Here is a 15,068-nt window from a genome sequence, read left to right as displayed (position 1 = left end):
CATGAAATTTTGTGAATTTTGCCAGGAGCCAAGATCAGCAAAATCAAAATGCACTCGAAAGTTCTTGCCTACAAATATGTATACTATATGCACTGAATGTCAGTAGCAATTCACCAAAATTTCATGCCGAGAATATTTCTGGCTCTTCAGTTTATTGTCAAAACTGTTTGTTTGTTTGTTTGTTTACTTCAAGAAAGTGATCATGCCAAATAGGACTACTGTTTAATGTTGCCTTTCCTGTGTACATTAACACGCAGGGGGTAATGGATTCTGATGGTATTCACTAAAAAACACATCTTCAAGCCAAATGATGGGGAAATAGGTATAAATATGCCATTTTTGCCAGGACGCTTCTGATGTCAATTCAAAATTGGCAAAAGATCAAACCCTATTGCACAAATATCTCCAGCACAGTCCAAGGCCACAGATACCCCAAATCCATAATTGGTATTTCCAGTTTGTGTCCATGCTCACAGTTATTTAGGGCATACAGATATTTTTTTACTCTAGGCACAAATGCACAGTGTTTACATATAGCCCAAACTTAACCCGCAGAAAAGGAATCACTGAAATATGTAAATACTAACAATGACAAAGGCGCTATAAAATGGCAGGCTATATAAAACTTTGGGTCTGAATCAGTCCAAACTTGTAGTATCTGGTATTATGCAAAGTTTCTTTGGAAAACAATAATGATTCGAGAACATAATATTCTTCCCTAATCACAACCATGTGTCATTAGAAATTTTATAAAAGCATTAAATCTAATATCCCACTGGACTAAACTGTGATGAGATCATTATTTCTGCATGGATGAAGCTACAATGTACAATGCATGCAGACACTAATACACAAGCACATGCAATCTCACATACTTCATAGAGAAAGAGATACACACACACACACACTGAAAGCTCCTCACAAATTTCAATAATTTCCATAAGTCGTACAACCCAGAGATGATGAACACCGGAAAACATCATCCCACTAATGATGGTGTCCGGAACTCGTTCAGAGCTAAAGGGTTAAGGACAAACTCTGCTGATGGCAGGAAATGGATGAGGCCTGGTGTTTCCACCAGCCTTATGAACAAACCACAAACTATCAAAATCACCAACTACGTGTACCACTGGAAGGCCACTTTCCTCCTGTTCACGTGCAAGCCAGTTTATACCAAAACTTGATAACGAAACGATGTATAAAGAATCATTTCGGGCGGTGAGTTCGCTCAGTCAGTAGCGCGTCTGCCTCACGATCCTAAGGACCCGGTTTCGAACCCGAGTCTGGACTGAGCAATGTTGTGTGTAATCATACCGTCCCCTCTGGCAAGAGGCAAAACACTCTGTCCCTCGGATAGGATATAAAATGGAGGTCCCGTGTGTGAGAGAGTCACAACTCATGCACGTAAAAAATCCCGCTTCATTCATTCATCGCAAAGAGCAGGGTGTTTAACCCGGTAAAGTGGTCCAGCCTCACATCCAACTGGACCCCATGGAAGACCAGCTTTGCATAGCTGAATATGGGCTATCCAGCCATCTTCTCATATGGAAAAATGAACAAACAAACAAACAAACAAACAAACAAAAAATGTATAGCCGACAGGTCATTCAGACATGGTTCAGATGCTAATCTCGACCATTCTGGAAAACTTCCTGCGCAGTTTTCCACTGCACATGTTGTTATGGTTTTGATGTGGCTGCTAGTGAGAGGAATAGGGTCACCTTTCAGTTTCACAGGAGCTCATTTTAAGCCCCGCCCAGTTATACCATTCTATGGTCGCTATACGTTCAGATGGACATGGTGGAATACTGATTCGAAACAATGCTCTGACCATCGTTTCATTATACGTTGTTTCGTTAGTCAGCGTTCAGACTTATAAATTCATCATATAGCTATACCGTTTTGGTATAATTTTTTTTTTTTTTTTTGCATCTGAACACCCTGTTTAATGGAGAGTTTGTGGAGAGAAAGGCCTAGCAATTATTAAAACATAAAACATTAATTACAATGGCGAGGCTGACACATTGTAGGGTAGTGTGCAGATGAGAGGACTGGAAACATTAGAAGAAATGTTAGACATGGTGATTTGGCATTTCAGAGGAAAATGTTTCATAATCCTTGGAAAGAAAGATAATCACTATAGGTGCACTCCCGTTATAACGAACACGGTTGTAACAAAATTCTCATTGCGCCAAAGTAAAAATTCAGGACGCAACATTATCCACTCTATGTCCTTTTATTATCTACATGTATTTGTTTGGTTATAATGAAATTTCAATATACGAAAGAAAACTGCCAATCCCGAGGACTTCGTTATAATATGGGTCCACTGTACAATGCACAGCGAAAGGGAGGAAGGTGAATGTGTGTTATGACCAGAGGGACACCCATCAGGTATTCAATTGACATGATTTACTCTTGTATAACAACATGTCTTACCCATATGACTGTACTGACAGTCATACCATGCTTTCGACTGGCAATTAAAATGCTGAGGGAGGAGAGTGAGTAAGAGTTAACTTTCTTATCTGTGTGGTTAGATGTATTAAAACTTTGCACAAACATGGCTGTTTGAACAGCACAACATCTAGTTGTAATGATACAAGCTGATATTAAGTGACATCAATGTGTCTCACTAGCCCTTTTTACACTTGTGTTTCTTAACCCCATACTTTCTCTGACCCAGGACTATCGTTAGTCCCGTACCAATTTTTTCAGCTTTTTACACTCGCCAATTAGTCCTGTACTGAGCTCTTGTCCGGGGCTAAGGAGAAAATTGACCTTTTTACACGAGTTCGTATTTCTTAGTCCGGTACTTTCCAAACCACATGAATATTCATGATTACGCTGTGCACTGTACACGTACACGCACGCACCGGCAGCACTTGATTACCTCGTTTCTGATTGGTCAGTGGGGGTCGGACTTCGTCTCAGTCACTTAGCCCCGGATTATTTTTTCGTTCTGTTTACACTCACTTGCTTGGCACCGCAATTGCGGTGCTAACCCTGCTATTTTGCAGGGCCAGATAGTATGGGATTATCGGTGGGGCTAGCCCACTTTGGCAAAAACTAGTGTAAACAGAAAGTGGGCTAAGGATAGTCCCGTACCAACGGTGGGGCTAAGGCCTCCCCCCCCCCCCCCCCTTAGCCCCACCGTTGGTACGGGACTAAGCAAACATTTACAAGTGTAAAAAGCCCTAATGTGTGTTTAAGAGTGTTTGGAAACATGGAATATGACAACATTCATTTCAATTTATTTCTTTTGATTAACTGTAGATGGGGGGGGGGGTGGGGGTGGTTAGTAGGTTAAGAATTAAAGGGAAAATTGTTACTTCATACCCAGGTTTAATGAAAAAAGTGCTCACATTAAAAATAATATGCTGGTGATTCAATTCATAAGGGAGAGGTAGAAAATGGAAGGAAATTAGATACTCTGACTGATTTTCTGGGTTTATCTCTCTAAAAAAGAAGTATGCACTAGGCCTACATACTTGTATATGCATCACATCACTAATTGTTTTAAAATATTCATCATCAAACACTTGTCAAAATGCATACTTTACACAAATGATGAGAATTTCTCAAAGACAGACTAAAGGCTGGGATTTAATCAATGTAAATCAAATATGCTTCAATTATCAACACTCACTTTTAGTGGACATTTTCATGCAACATGCACTGTACAGTATTTCTAATTTAGTACCATTGACCAGCCTGAGTTGATGAGAATGCACCGATCAATATCTACTGGACAGTGAAAGGTCATCACAAAGCGCAATCACATTGGTGGCAAAATACTATGGTATTCTGAGCAGTACAGTAAAACACATTATTTTCGTGGCATGACATTTTCACGAATGGGAGCCGACAGCCTTATTCGCAGCATGAAATTTTTGCAAGTTGCCTCTAACATTCAATATATATAGTGTGCACACAAGATCTTCAGCGTGCATTTTAATTTTGCGAAACTTGGCTCTTGTGAAATTAAAATGCACACGAACATTCCTTTTTTTTACAGTATCTTGTCATGTTAAAACAAACACATCACAAAATACACAGCAAAATGGTATTACGGGTGGTAATATCTAAACTTCACATGAAATATGCATGCAAGATTTGAGTATGAATAGATGTCACGAAAAACCACTGATTGTACACTGGTGTACTTCTTAACCTGTTCCATTCTCAATTCTGAAATCTCCATAGACTTACTACACAGGCCACCAGGTTCCCGTATGGAACGGGTTAAGTGACCTGGCACCCTCTGTGTCTTTTCCTGGTAGAGATATATGCACATGCCCAATGATAACCTGAAATACCTCGACATTTCGTTAACACGAGTTGTACAAAGTGAATAGCCGCAATATCTATTACTGTGTTATTTTGCCGATGAGAACTATGCCAAGAATTTACCATGGTATCTAATGCCACGGTAGTTCTAGTGTGAATGCATCCACTGTAATGTAGAAGCCTGTCGCCTTCAAAGTGATTCTTTCCAACACATGATGATACATCATTGTTATCCTACACCTTGTTTATTTCCCCCGCGCTGCTCATAGCAAGGAGGTACTAGGCGAGTCGCCTAGTACCTCCTTGCTCATAGCAGCCAAAAATCAACCTTAGTAATGAAAGGATTGATAACAGGAGCCATGTTCATCTGATACATGTTTGTTTTGACTGTGTTTCCTAGAAATACCAAACCCAAGTCCATCATCCTCTAACGAGACAAAGAAGAATGAACATGCATGGGAAGGTGAATGGAGCAAAAATATACTGTAATGTGTCTCTATGGTTTTGCCCTGTCTGTGCCATGGACTTCGGAGGGTGTGTACAACGTTATGGGGTTTTCTGTTCCAATTGCCTCTCAAAGCATCCACAGGATTAAGCAAGGCACATTGTTGTCTCAGGGCTGCCAACTCTCACGCATTGACCATGAGACTCACGCATTTTGGTCCTTTCTCACTCTAAAACTTTATTTCATTTGCATGCATTTCTATTGATCTCACCCATTTTGACTCCCAAATTATAGTATTGGCCTATGGGAGTCTCACTCTCAACTAGTTTCCAGTGTTGACAGCCCTGTTGTCTCTTCACATCACACAAGTCACTAACTCATCCCCCTCCCTTCCCTCCATTACGGATTACACCTCGGTTAAAAGTTTACTGTGATTTTATAACAGTCACAATGATTCTGACTTACGGAGAATAAACTCTTACAACAGCAAGACGATGTGTTCAAAGGAATAATGGAAAAAATATTGACTACATAGTTTAGTAAACTATAGTCATGTAAAAGTGGACATTTTCGCAGTGTTGAAATTTTTGTGTATTATGTGCAACTCGAAACTAGCATGAAAATAAAAGCATGCGAATATTTTTGCTTGGCATATGTTCAAGTAGTTGATATCTTGATTCTGCGCAATTAAAAACATGCTAAACTCTTTCTTACCCCGCCAAGCGTGAGAAATTAGTTACGCAAAAATATCCACTTTTACAGTAAGTACATTGTCTCAGAGGGTAACGGGAAAAAACAAACATGTTTTTCATAGATGAGTCATTAGACATTCTGCCAAATTTGGTCAAAATATATGTTCGCATGATCAAATTTCTTTTATGGTCTTTACTCTCACTCACATGTAAGGAAATAGATAATTTCCCAGTAGCAAATAATTTCAAATAGCAATGACCCTGAGCATCAGAGAGGGTATCCAATACCCATTCCTACATTGTGGACAGCTGTGGCTGAAAATCACAGCACCTCTACAGTACGGTAACTTTCAGCATGTTTCCAACACATAGACATCCGAAGAGTGCTATAAAAATCCTTTTCAGCTCAGCGATGAGGAAAGTGGGTGATGGGGGGGGGGGGGGGTTGCTGTCAGACAAATGCGCTCCCTCGTCCCATCCAAACACCCCAGGAATGGACCCTAAATGGTGTATTACAGCACATGACATTGGCAGCCTTAAAAAGCATCACATTTTACAAAGCATATCAAACAAGGCATCACCAGGAACATCTTTATCCTAAATGGGGAATTGTGTTATGTTACCAAAAATACATAACCCCAAATCGCATTTTGAATAGTTTTGCTTCATATACTAGTTGGAAAACATTGCACTTCAGTGAAATATGATATTCCCTAACACCTCAGTGAAAAAATGAATACAAGGAATCAGTTAAAAAAGGAATGCAATAACAGAATTTATGCAAAACAGATCATGTCAGATTCCATGTCATCCGCAACACTACATATGGTAGTCATCAACGTCAAACACCTATTTTTGTAAAATTGGACCCTAAATGGTGATAGAAAGAAAGATAACACCCCCTTTTCAGGGAAAATGGCGAGAACACTGTATGTCTAAAAACAGACCCTCTTCAAGACGATGCTTTCTTTAGATGTGGGTGTGTGACAGGTCAAATGGAGTAAGCCCTCTGGAGAGAGATCTTACTTAGTTTTCATCTAAAAACATGACTTGCCTTCAGGCATGACATTTTACCTTTTATCTCATTCTCATCTGACTTCAAAGGGGGGGGGGGGGGGATTTATCTGCATTTCTGTCACTTTTCTTTGACCAGACCTCTTCTTTCATCACAAAGGGGAGAACATGGAAAAGGAAAAAAACTAATGAAAACAAAATCTTGATTTCAGAGATTAGTGTCTGGTATTGAGGGATTGGCAATTCATGATTCAGCCAAGTCTGTCTCCTGTTTTTATTTCATTTCTACTCCTTTCACACTGTATTCAGTATCAACATACTCAAGCAGTGGACCACTCTTTTCCATTGCCATACTTACTGTGCACTTTTCTGTCAACCTTACTACATGTATGTACTCTCTAAAAAAAGAAGAGTGAAAATTTTTACTCTTGAAGGAGTGAATAACAGAAAAGAGTGAGTTTCGAGTGAAATTGGAGTGAATTTTTGAAATTTTCAGGGATCACATGAAAAAATCTTCGAGTGATCTCTGAGGTCACTCCAAAATTAGTGAAAATGAAAATTTTCACTCCAATTTCAGTCGAAACTCACACTCTTTTCTGTTATGCACTCCTTCAAGAATGAAGATATTTTCACTTTTCTCTTTTTAGAGAGTATGCATTTTTTTTTTGTATTCAAATTTCTACTTCATTGCACATACAATGTTTTTATGATATACTTTATGATCCACTATATGCCTTTCCTTCGAGATGACAAATCGATAAAACAATATGATTTGTGCAATGTATGCTTTGAATTTTGTTTCACCCCTTTGTTGGATGGAAATAAATAACTGAATTGAATTGAAACCTTCAAAGTGGATGTGTGATTTCTAATGGCAGTGAGAGTGAGGTAAAAATTAGGAGGTTTAAAAAACTGGAGTGAGATTTTGGCAGAAGATATGTGGTAATTTGGATCCTTGGAGATGATCCAGTATCTCATCTTTTATAACTAGGCATTTTCTTTTCTCTGCCAGACTGTGAAAGGGCAACAAAATCCTTGCCAGAGGTAGATATTGATAAATTCCAGTTTATGTTATTAGGTTAGCATTGTGGATGGCATAAATACTACTATTTTGAGATAACATGCATGATAAAACTGTCCTGTACTCTTATTTCATTTACATACAAACTGCCCAAGTTCTTTTGTTTAACCTCTCATCAATCATGACAGTATATTTTCCTCTTCTAGAGTCTTCGTACAAATTAATTAATGGTTCAATTAATCTTATGAGAAACCAGATATTTAGATTCGCTCTGTTTTTTACTGAACTCATTCATTCCTAATCAGTCCTCTCAAAAATCTGGTTATTTAGGCAAGCATTATATCAATATTTTCTTCATCCCTTTTTTCATATCTCTCTTCATATTTTCTATCTGTCTTTCTCTGCACCATGACCATCTATGAATAATCAAAAGTGTTTACATCATTATTATCATCATCATCATCATCATCGTCATCATCATCATTTTCATCATCATCATCATCATTATTATTATTATTAATATTATTATCATCATCATTATCATCATCATCATCATTTTATCACTTTCAATGTCTGAATGATTACAAGTAAGAATTGCATTGCATTGGATGATGTACTTCTAAGAATAGGCCAAAGTTATTCTGTTCAAGTTTCATATCAAAATTATTTTATGACCTGTTTCCAAACTAGTAAAAAAATGCCACGAATCCAACTTTTGGCTTTTAAGACTTTCAATTCCCAGCAGCCCCACGACAGCACTGCATGCTCACACATACCCAATCTCAGAATCTGAACTGCCATCACATCTTTCCACAGCAATATCCAGTTTTTAGACTGTGAGGATGCAATAAATTAGGGAGACTTCTCCTCAAAACTGTGGGCTCAGCAATATGATCATAGCAGTGACGATAGAGGATGCCCCTCCTCCAATCCTTTTTCTACACCCTCATCTCCGTCCCTTACACTATTCCCCTTTACACACACATACACTCCATTATACACACATCCTTGTAGACAGACATACACCTACACACACACACACACACACACACCCTCACCGACAGACATACACCTACATGTACACACACACACCTAGCATACACACTCATACACCATTATCCACACACCCTCATACATGTGTACACACGCGTACACCTACACACACAATCAGATATACTGTATACAGCATATGAGGTTTTAATTATCACGAAATTGACAAATCAGGTGCTGTTGGCAAATTTAACTACTCTCAAGAAATTATTAAGTCTGACCTTGACATGAATGCGACGTGCAAGCACACATTTCTCCCTTCATTTCTGTACACCACAATCTTGAATATAACCACTTGAGAAATTATCTGGAAGTCCCAATTCATGAACAATTATACTCACAAAATATATGGCGTATACAGTACACCCTCACACACAAACACACTAATCACACAAAGTGCTGCAATCAACTCTTTGCGTATCACATTCGTGTGCTTTACTCAGTCGATGGCTTGCCAACTTCACATATTTTGCTCAAACGCACAATCCTGCGCAAACCAATCGATAAATCGCTATATGCTGCTGTACCTTAAACGGATCGTAACCATAGCTTTGTCATGTTGTAATGCAATTCAGACATAAATGCTTGTTATAAAAAGTCACATGGCTTCTAGAAAAAACTAGAAATGTCGCTACAGCGACTGGTTATACCCCCGCCAAACAACATTTCATAAGCTTTGGTCAAAACAACATTTCATAAGCTTTGGTCAAAAAACTGAGGAAGTAGTTAAATCCGCAAGATCTTTCCTTGATCTTCTGCCATTAATATGCCGTTACCATGGCAACGTACTTTCGGGTACTGTCGAAAAATGCGTCTTGCACATCTACAACCAAAGGCACACATCTGTACCAAGTTTCATGGAAATTGGGCAATAACTGAGGAAGTAGTTTGCAACACAAAATTTTCCATCATTTTGGCTCATAATATGTGAGCTGTTACCATGGCAACATACTTTTTGTCACTGTCAAGAAATGTGTCATGCTGACCTATATCCTAAGACAAACATTCAATATGAATTCTTGAACACTGATGAAGCAGTTTTGCCATGAAGCATTTTGCCCTATATTTTACCAATAACATGCCGTTACCATGGCAACGCACTTTTTGCCACTGCAGAAATATGTGTCTTGCACATTAACATATTCAGATGAACATCTGTACCTAATTTCATAAAAATTGATCAAAAACTGTGGGAGGAGTTCGCGACGCAAGATTTGTACCCATTTTTGCCCATAATATGCCGTTACCATGGCAACGTACTTTTGGCTACTGTCAAAAAATACGTCTTGCACATCTACAACCCAAGGCACACATCTGTGCCAAGTTTTATGGGAATCGGTTGAAAACTGAGGAAGTAGTTCGCGACGCAAGATTTGCAACGGACCGACCGCCCGACCGACCGCCCGACCGCCAGACCGCCCGACCGCCCGACCGCCCGACCGCCAGACCGTCCGCTGATTCCTATATACCCCCTTCAAACTTCGTTTGGCAGGGGTATGAATATATATGTTTTCCAAGAGTGCTCATGCAATGAGATCTTTGAATAGCGTGGCACACAGGGAATTTACACTGTGGCACAAAAGAGCTCACAGGGATAATGTTGAAGCTCATCAAATCTAGGGCATTTGATCCATTATCAAACCCAGATGATTAACAACAGAAAAACTGCTGAGTACCAGACAAAAAGAAAACAAAAAGAGTTTGATGCTGTAACACAGACATGGACCAGACAAAACACAGCTCAAGTCTACCAGCTGTCATCACTTACAATACCTCATATCCCCTCATCCAGGAAACTATCTGTGTGCAATGTAATCAGATCGTTCACAAATGTTACATTTAAAACACATTTCTACACAATGACTAACTGCATCTTTTACAATGAATGTGCAGTTTCTATAAGAATACAGCGGTATGGTTGCAAAACAAAACCCGAGACAGAACTTTTGTTTTAGAAAGCAGCTAAGCCGGGTTCATTTTCCTTTTAGATGATATGAGCTTTGTGATGATGCCATAGTTTTAACCCAGTGAGGACAAGTCATGGGTATACTCGGGCAGGTGTCTATGGAAAATGCGTATTATAGCAAAATCAGTCCGTCCTCAAGGGGATAAGGATATTGAAATCAGAGCTGTCGAAACACCATGGCTGTCTGCTTCGGAGATCGGATTATATTCAAGGGTAAAATAGTACAGATAATTCATCTATTTTTCTCTCGACTTCGCACAATGAGTGTCAAAATATTAACAGAGCAAACTTTCACTTCCTGCATCAAATGCCAGAGAAGGCAAAATACTAACATTACCAACATTTTTCTTTTTCTCTATTGGTTCTACTGAAAGAGGTCTTGATTGTAAATGTTAGTGAATGCATTTCTCCCTATGGCATATAAATATGAACATTTGATCTCTAGCGGTTTGGTCCATACACTGGCATTACACAAGGTGCAAATGAATGAGGTGATTTTACGCACTTACTCACAAAGCACATAGGTTGAGCGGGGTCACACTTTTGGTGTTCACTCGTGTACTTCTAGTAATGCAGAGTTACTATGCAGCGGGCATGGTAAGAGCATATGATGCAGTATTTGTATCCAGTTTTTCTCTTTTCATCATGACTGAAACATTGTCACTTCCCAATAGATTGAACGCATTTTCCCAGCTTACAACATGTTATGTCTTTTACCAAAACATAACAACTGCTGAGAAAATCTACATTTTTGATAACTTTGGTATTTCGTTGTTGAGTTGAGTTTATTATCGAAGATAGAGATAGTGCTTCATGTTTTTTTGTGTATGATCAAATACAATTCACTCTGTGAAATGGCACAGTGTCGCCAACACATTGTTACGGGAATGATACAGCACTGCCACAGTTTGCGTTTTTACAGTTATATGCGACAGATAGAATTGCCACCAGACACAATTTGTCCAAATTTAGGTTTTATAACCGACTGACACGCAAACCAAAGAAGGGACTTTAACCCATTGAGGACGAGTCCTGAGTATACTCGGGCTAGCGTCTATGGTAAATGTGTGTTGTAGCAAAATCAGTCTGTCCTCAACGGGTTAACACGTTCACTGCGGGAACCTGGTGAACTGTGTGTTAAGTCTATGGATTTCAGAATTCAGTATGGAAGGGGTTAAGAGCCTGGTATCCACCAGTGATGGACTGAGGGTGTAGAACATCAATTCTTTATCCTCCGGGAAACCACTAACATCGATGGGATCAGTGGAAGCAAACATCCCATGGGTGGAAGCTTGCTGGTCAGTGTGCGTAGAGAGTGGAAGAAAACCCTAAGCAAACAGCCTGTAAACAGTTCTCCACAGCAAGCCCCATTTGCCCAATGAGAAACTTCTGAATTCTCTAGAAAGGTTTGCATAATCCATTAATTGATTTTGCTTCCTGAAATCCAACCCATGCACTAAAGGTTCAAAGAGAAATGCCAGAGTACCCAAACAATATTCATCGTGCGCTCCTTGCATACTGTAAAACCACAAATGTTCCCTTCCATTGTAATTTCATGAATTTTGTGAGAGCCAAGATTTGAAAAATTAACTGCATGCAAAAGTTCTTGTCTACATTACATGAATCGAATATCAGAGGCTATTCATGAAATTTTCATGCCGCAAAAAAAAAATAAATAAATAAAATAAGGCTGTCGCCTCCAATTTGTGAAAATTTTATGAAATCCAACTTGATATAGATCTTGATTTACTGTAGTAACCACAGCGATGTGTCTGTCTGTATCCATCATAATGATATACAAAATCAAAAGTTACGAATATGCTTTGAATTCCTTTCTTTGGTTAATATAATCTTTTTTCCATTTTTCTTTATTTTTTATTTTTCATTTTCTTTTGGATCTACATGTAAATGTCATCATTGAAGTGCCCTTAAATCTAATGCTATTCCTACAAAATCCCATTCAAAAAAAAAATTCTATATCAGTGCATACTCTCTTTTTGCTTGTCCAAGAGATTTGAGTCAATAGGGTCACTCTAATCTAGTTTGATATTGAGCGGCACCACAAAAATCAGGACAAGACCCGAATGAAATTGATAATCTACACACAGTTTGCTCAAAGGAGTGATTCCGTAGTTGGGTGTGAAATATTCCCCTAGTCACCACTGGGATGCGAGCTAACAGACAGAATAATCACCATAGAAACTAATGCCCTGTTGCGCATTTGCGCACTTGGGTTGTGCATGATACAACTGCACAAATTTGTTTACCGACATTTGTTCCCTAACCAGGGCAATGCAGCCTTTGGGACACGAAATCAATATTCCCGAAAACAATTTCTCTAAGCCTCCTTCATGTCAGATTTCTTCAATTTGCTCTCGTTCCATCATCACTTTTCATTTTAGGAGAAAAAAAAACCAAACAAACCAACATTGTGAAGTGTTAGACTGAATTTGATATCAATGAAGGATTATGAAGTGAGAATATGAGAAGGGGATAACACAGCTACATCACTGGTGCCTGAAGATAAAATCTTTCCAAGGTAAAGAAGGGTGAGGACAAAAGGAAACAATCTTATGATGGATTTTTTTTTTTGCTCTAACAATACCTCAAAATTTCTCAGAAACATCCAAGAGTGTCCCTGAGGATATTCTGATGGATGAGTTACTGGAAAAGTTTTTATATTAGCGAGGGTTTAATTTTTATGAATTTTGCGAATCACTGTTGGGCCTCAAATTTGATAACACACAAAAATATCGCTTTGTAAAATGAAGTGGTGGAGTGAACAATAGCATCAGAATCAAATCGCGAAAACAATATCTTACTAAAATGTCTGTGACCTCCTCATTTGCGAAAAATATCTGTGTACACGTGAAAATAATGACTTTTACAGTGCTGGGATTTTTCTCACCTCGGTCAGAGTTTGAGCCTGCCTCCGTTCCCTGCCTTCCAGGCGATGTGGCGTGATGATGTCATAGTTTGTCAATCTCCCAAGCTGCTCCTCTCGCCCGCTTGGTACACGATATCCTAAGATGGAAAAAACAAAAAGAAATAAATGTTCAACATGACATAAAAGTAAATGCATTTCCTCTTGGAATATTTTACTACAAAAGTTTGGCCATGGCACTCAGATATTATTAAAGTTACCAAAATGACAACCAGGCCAGAACGTGTGTGGAGTACTGGATGGATGGAGTGGAGTGACCCAAGAAGAAGAAGAAGAAGAAGAAGAAGAAGAAGAAGAAGAAGAAGAAGTTCAAAACTGTCCAAAGAACTTGTTCATAATACCATCCGTGAAAGATATTTGTGATAATGTAAAGAGTTATGAGCTATTCAGACTTGAGATGAGTTTTTTCACCATTCCATTACGTTGCATGCTTTACTCCATGGCCTATAAATCAAACACAAAACTCAATATGCTTACAACACGTGCATTTAAAGGAACGGTGATACTAATTTGCTTTCACACTTTAATATATATAAAAAAGCTAATTAGCATAAGACAGGTTTCTCATATTTTACAGATGAGTTCTGTGACGGTGGGAAACCCCCTAATGAGCATTTTTTCCTCAATAGTAATTATTAATGCAGTTGTCCTTACTTCCTTTCTAACACTGTAAAATATGAGTGAAGTTCAATGGTATTTTCTGTTTTTATAATGGTAGTGTTTTTTAAGCAAGCATGTACATGGGCTTTGAGAAAAATGAATCCACCTGTTGCCTCTGATAGTGAAATTGCCCCCGGTCTTTGTTACCTTGCTACAGTAAGAAAGGGGTTAACCCTTTGACAACTAGTCCTGAGTATACTCAGGCAGCTAGGTGAGATGGGAAATACATGTTCTATCAAACCAGCTTGTCTCCACTGGGTTAATATACCTCGCACTCCACAGTAATGGTAAACAAGCAGCTGTTTGAATAGAAATTGTGTTCGTGCTGCTGTAAATGTCAACAGTAAAAAGGATGCGCATTGAAGCATGCTTCTATTAGGGAGGACAGAATTAAGTTGTAAGTTTGCGTCGATACTGGATGGTGCATCCCATGTTAGGTGCCATTTTGGCGGTATCACATCTCTTTGCCTCAAAGTACACAAAAACCACAAGACTGCATTTAGTTAGTAGTCCTCATCACCACGGTAACATGTATGTCATTTAACCAAAGCATTCAAATTCTTTGAAATGGGAAAATATTAAAGGTTCTCTGTCCCCACAAGATCCTTATCCTTTCAAACTTCCTCTACAGAATGATATTTTTGCAAACAAGACATCAAACATTTTACTTGATTTGGTTTTCTTGATTTTAGCTGAGAATAATTCATCAATTATGTGTATATTCCAACACTTCATGTTTCAATGGCTATTATATACCTCATATATAGATTCCTCTCATCTGATTGGTTAAAAGTGGAGTCATGAAAATAGCTGTGCCCCATTTTTACTCAAAATGACGTCATGATTTACTGTGCCCGGGGCATAGAATCAACTGTGCCCTGTAAATAGGTTTGGAGACAGTCACAACCCCGTACACATAGATCACTCATATGTACGCACCAATGATACGACCGCCGCGCTGTCGATCAGTGTTGATTATGAGTGCT

General features: G+C 38.7%; 1 protein-coding gene across 1 annotated transcript in view; it reads right to left on the bottom strand.

The window, feature by feature from the left end:
• LOC139723287 (zinc metalloproteinase-disintegrin-like MTP8) overlaps positions 1-15,068 on the bottom strand; it is a 114,209-nt gene that overhangs the window by 66,816 nt on the left and 32,325 nt on the right. The window contains exon 2 of the mRNA XM_071634547.1: positions 13,387-13,502. Within this exon, the coding sequence (XP_071490648.1) occupies positions 13,387-13,502 (116 nt within the window). The remainder of the gene's footprint in view (positions 1-13,386; positions 13,503-15,068) is intronic.

The sequence above is a fragment of the Diadema antillarum genome, unplaced genomic scaffold, assembly GCF_040938485.1.
Source record: "Diadema antillarum isolate AM-2024a unplaced genomic scaffold, OU_Dant_1.0 scf00000184, whole genome shotgun sequence".
Taxonomy (NCBI): domain Eukaryota; kingdom Metazoa; phylum Echinodermata; class Echinoidea; order Diadematoida; family Diadematidae; genus Diadema; species Diadema antillarum.
The sequence above is the reverse complement of the archived record's forward strand: the minus strand, read 5'-3'. Positions and strand labels throughout refer to the sequence as shown.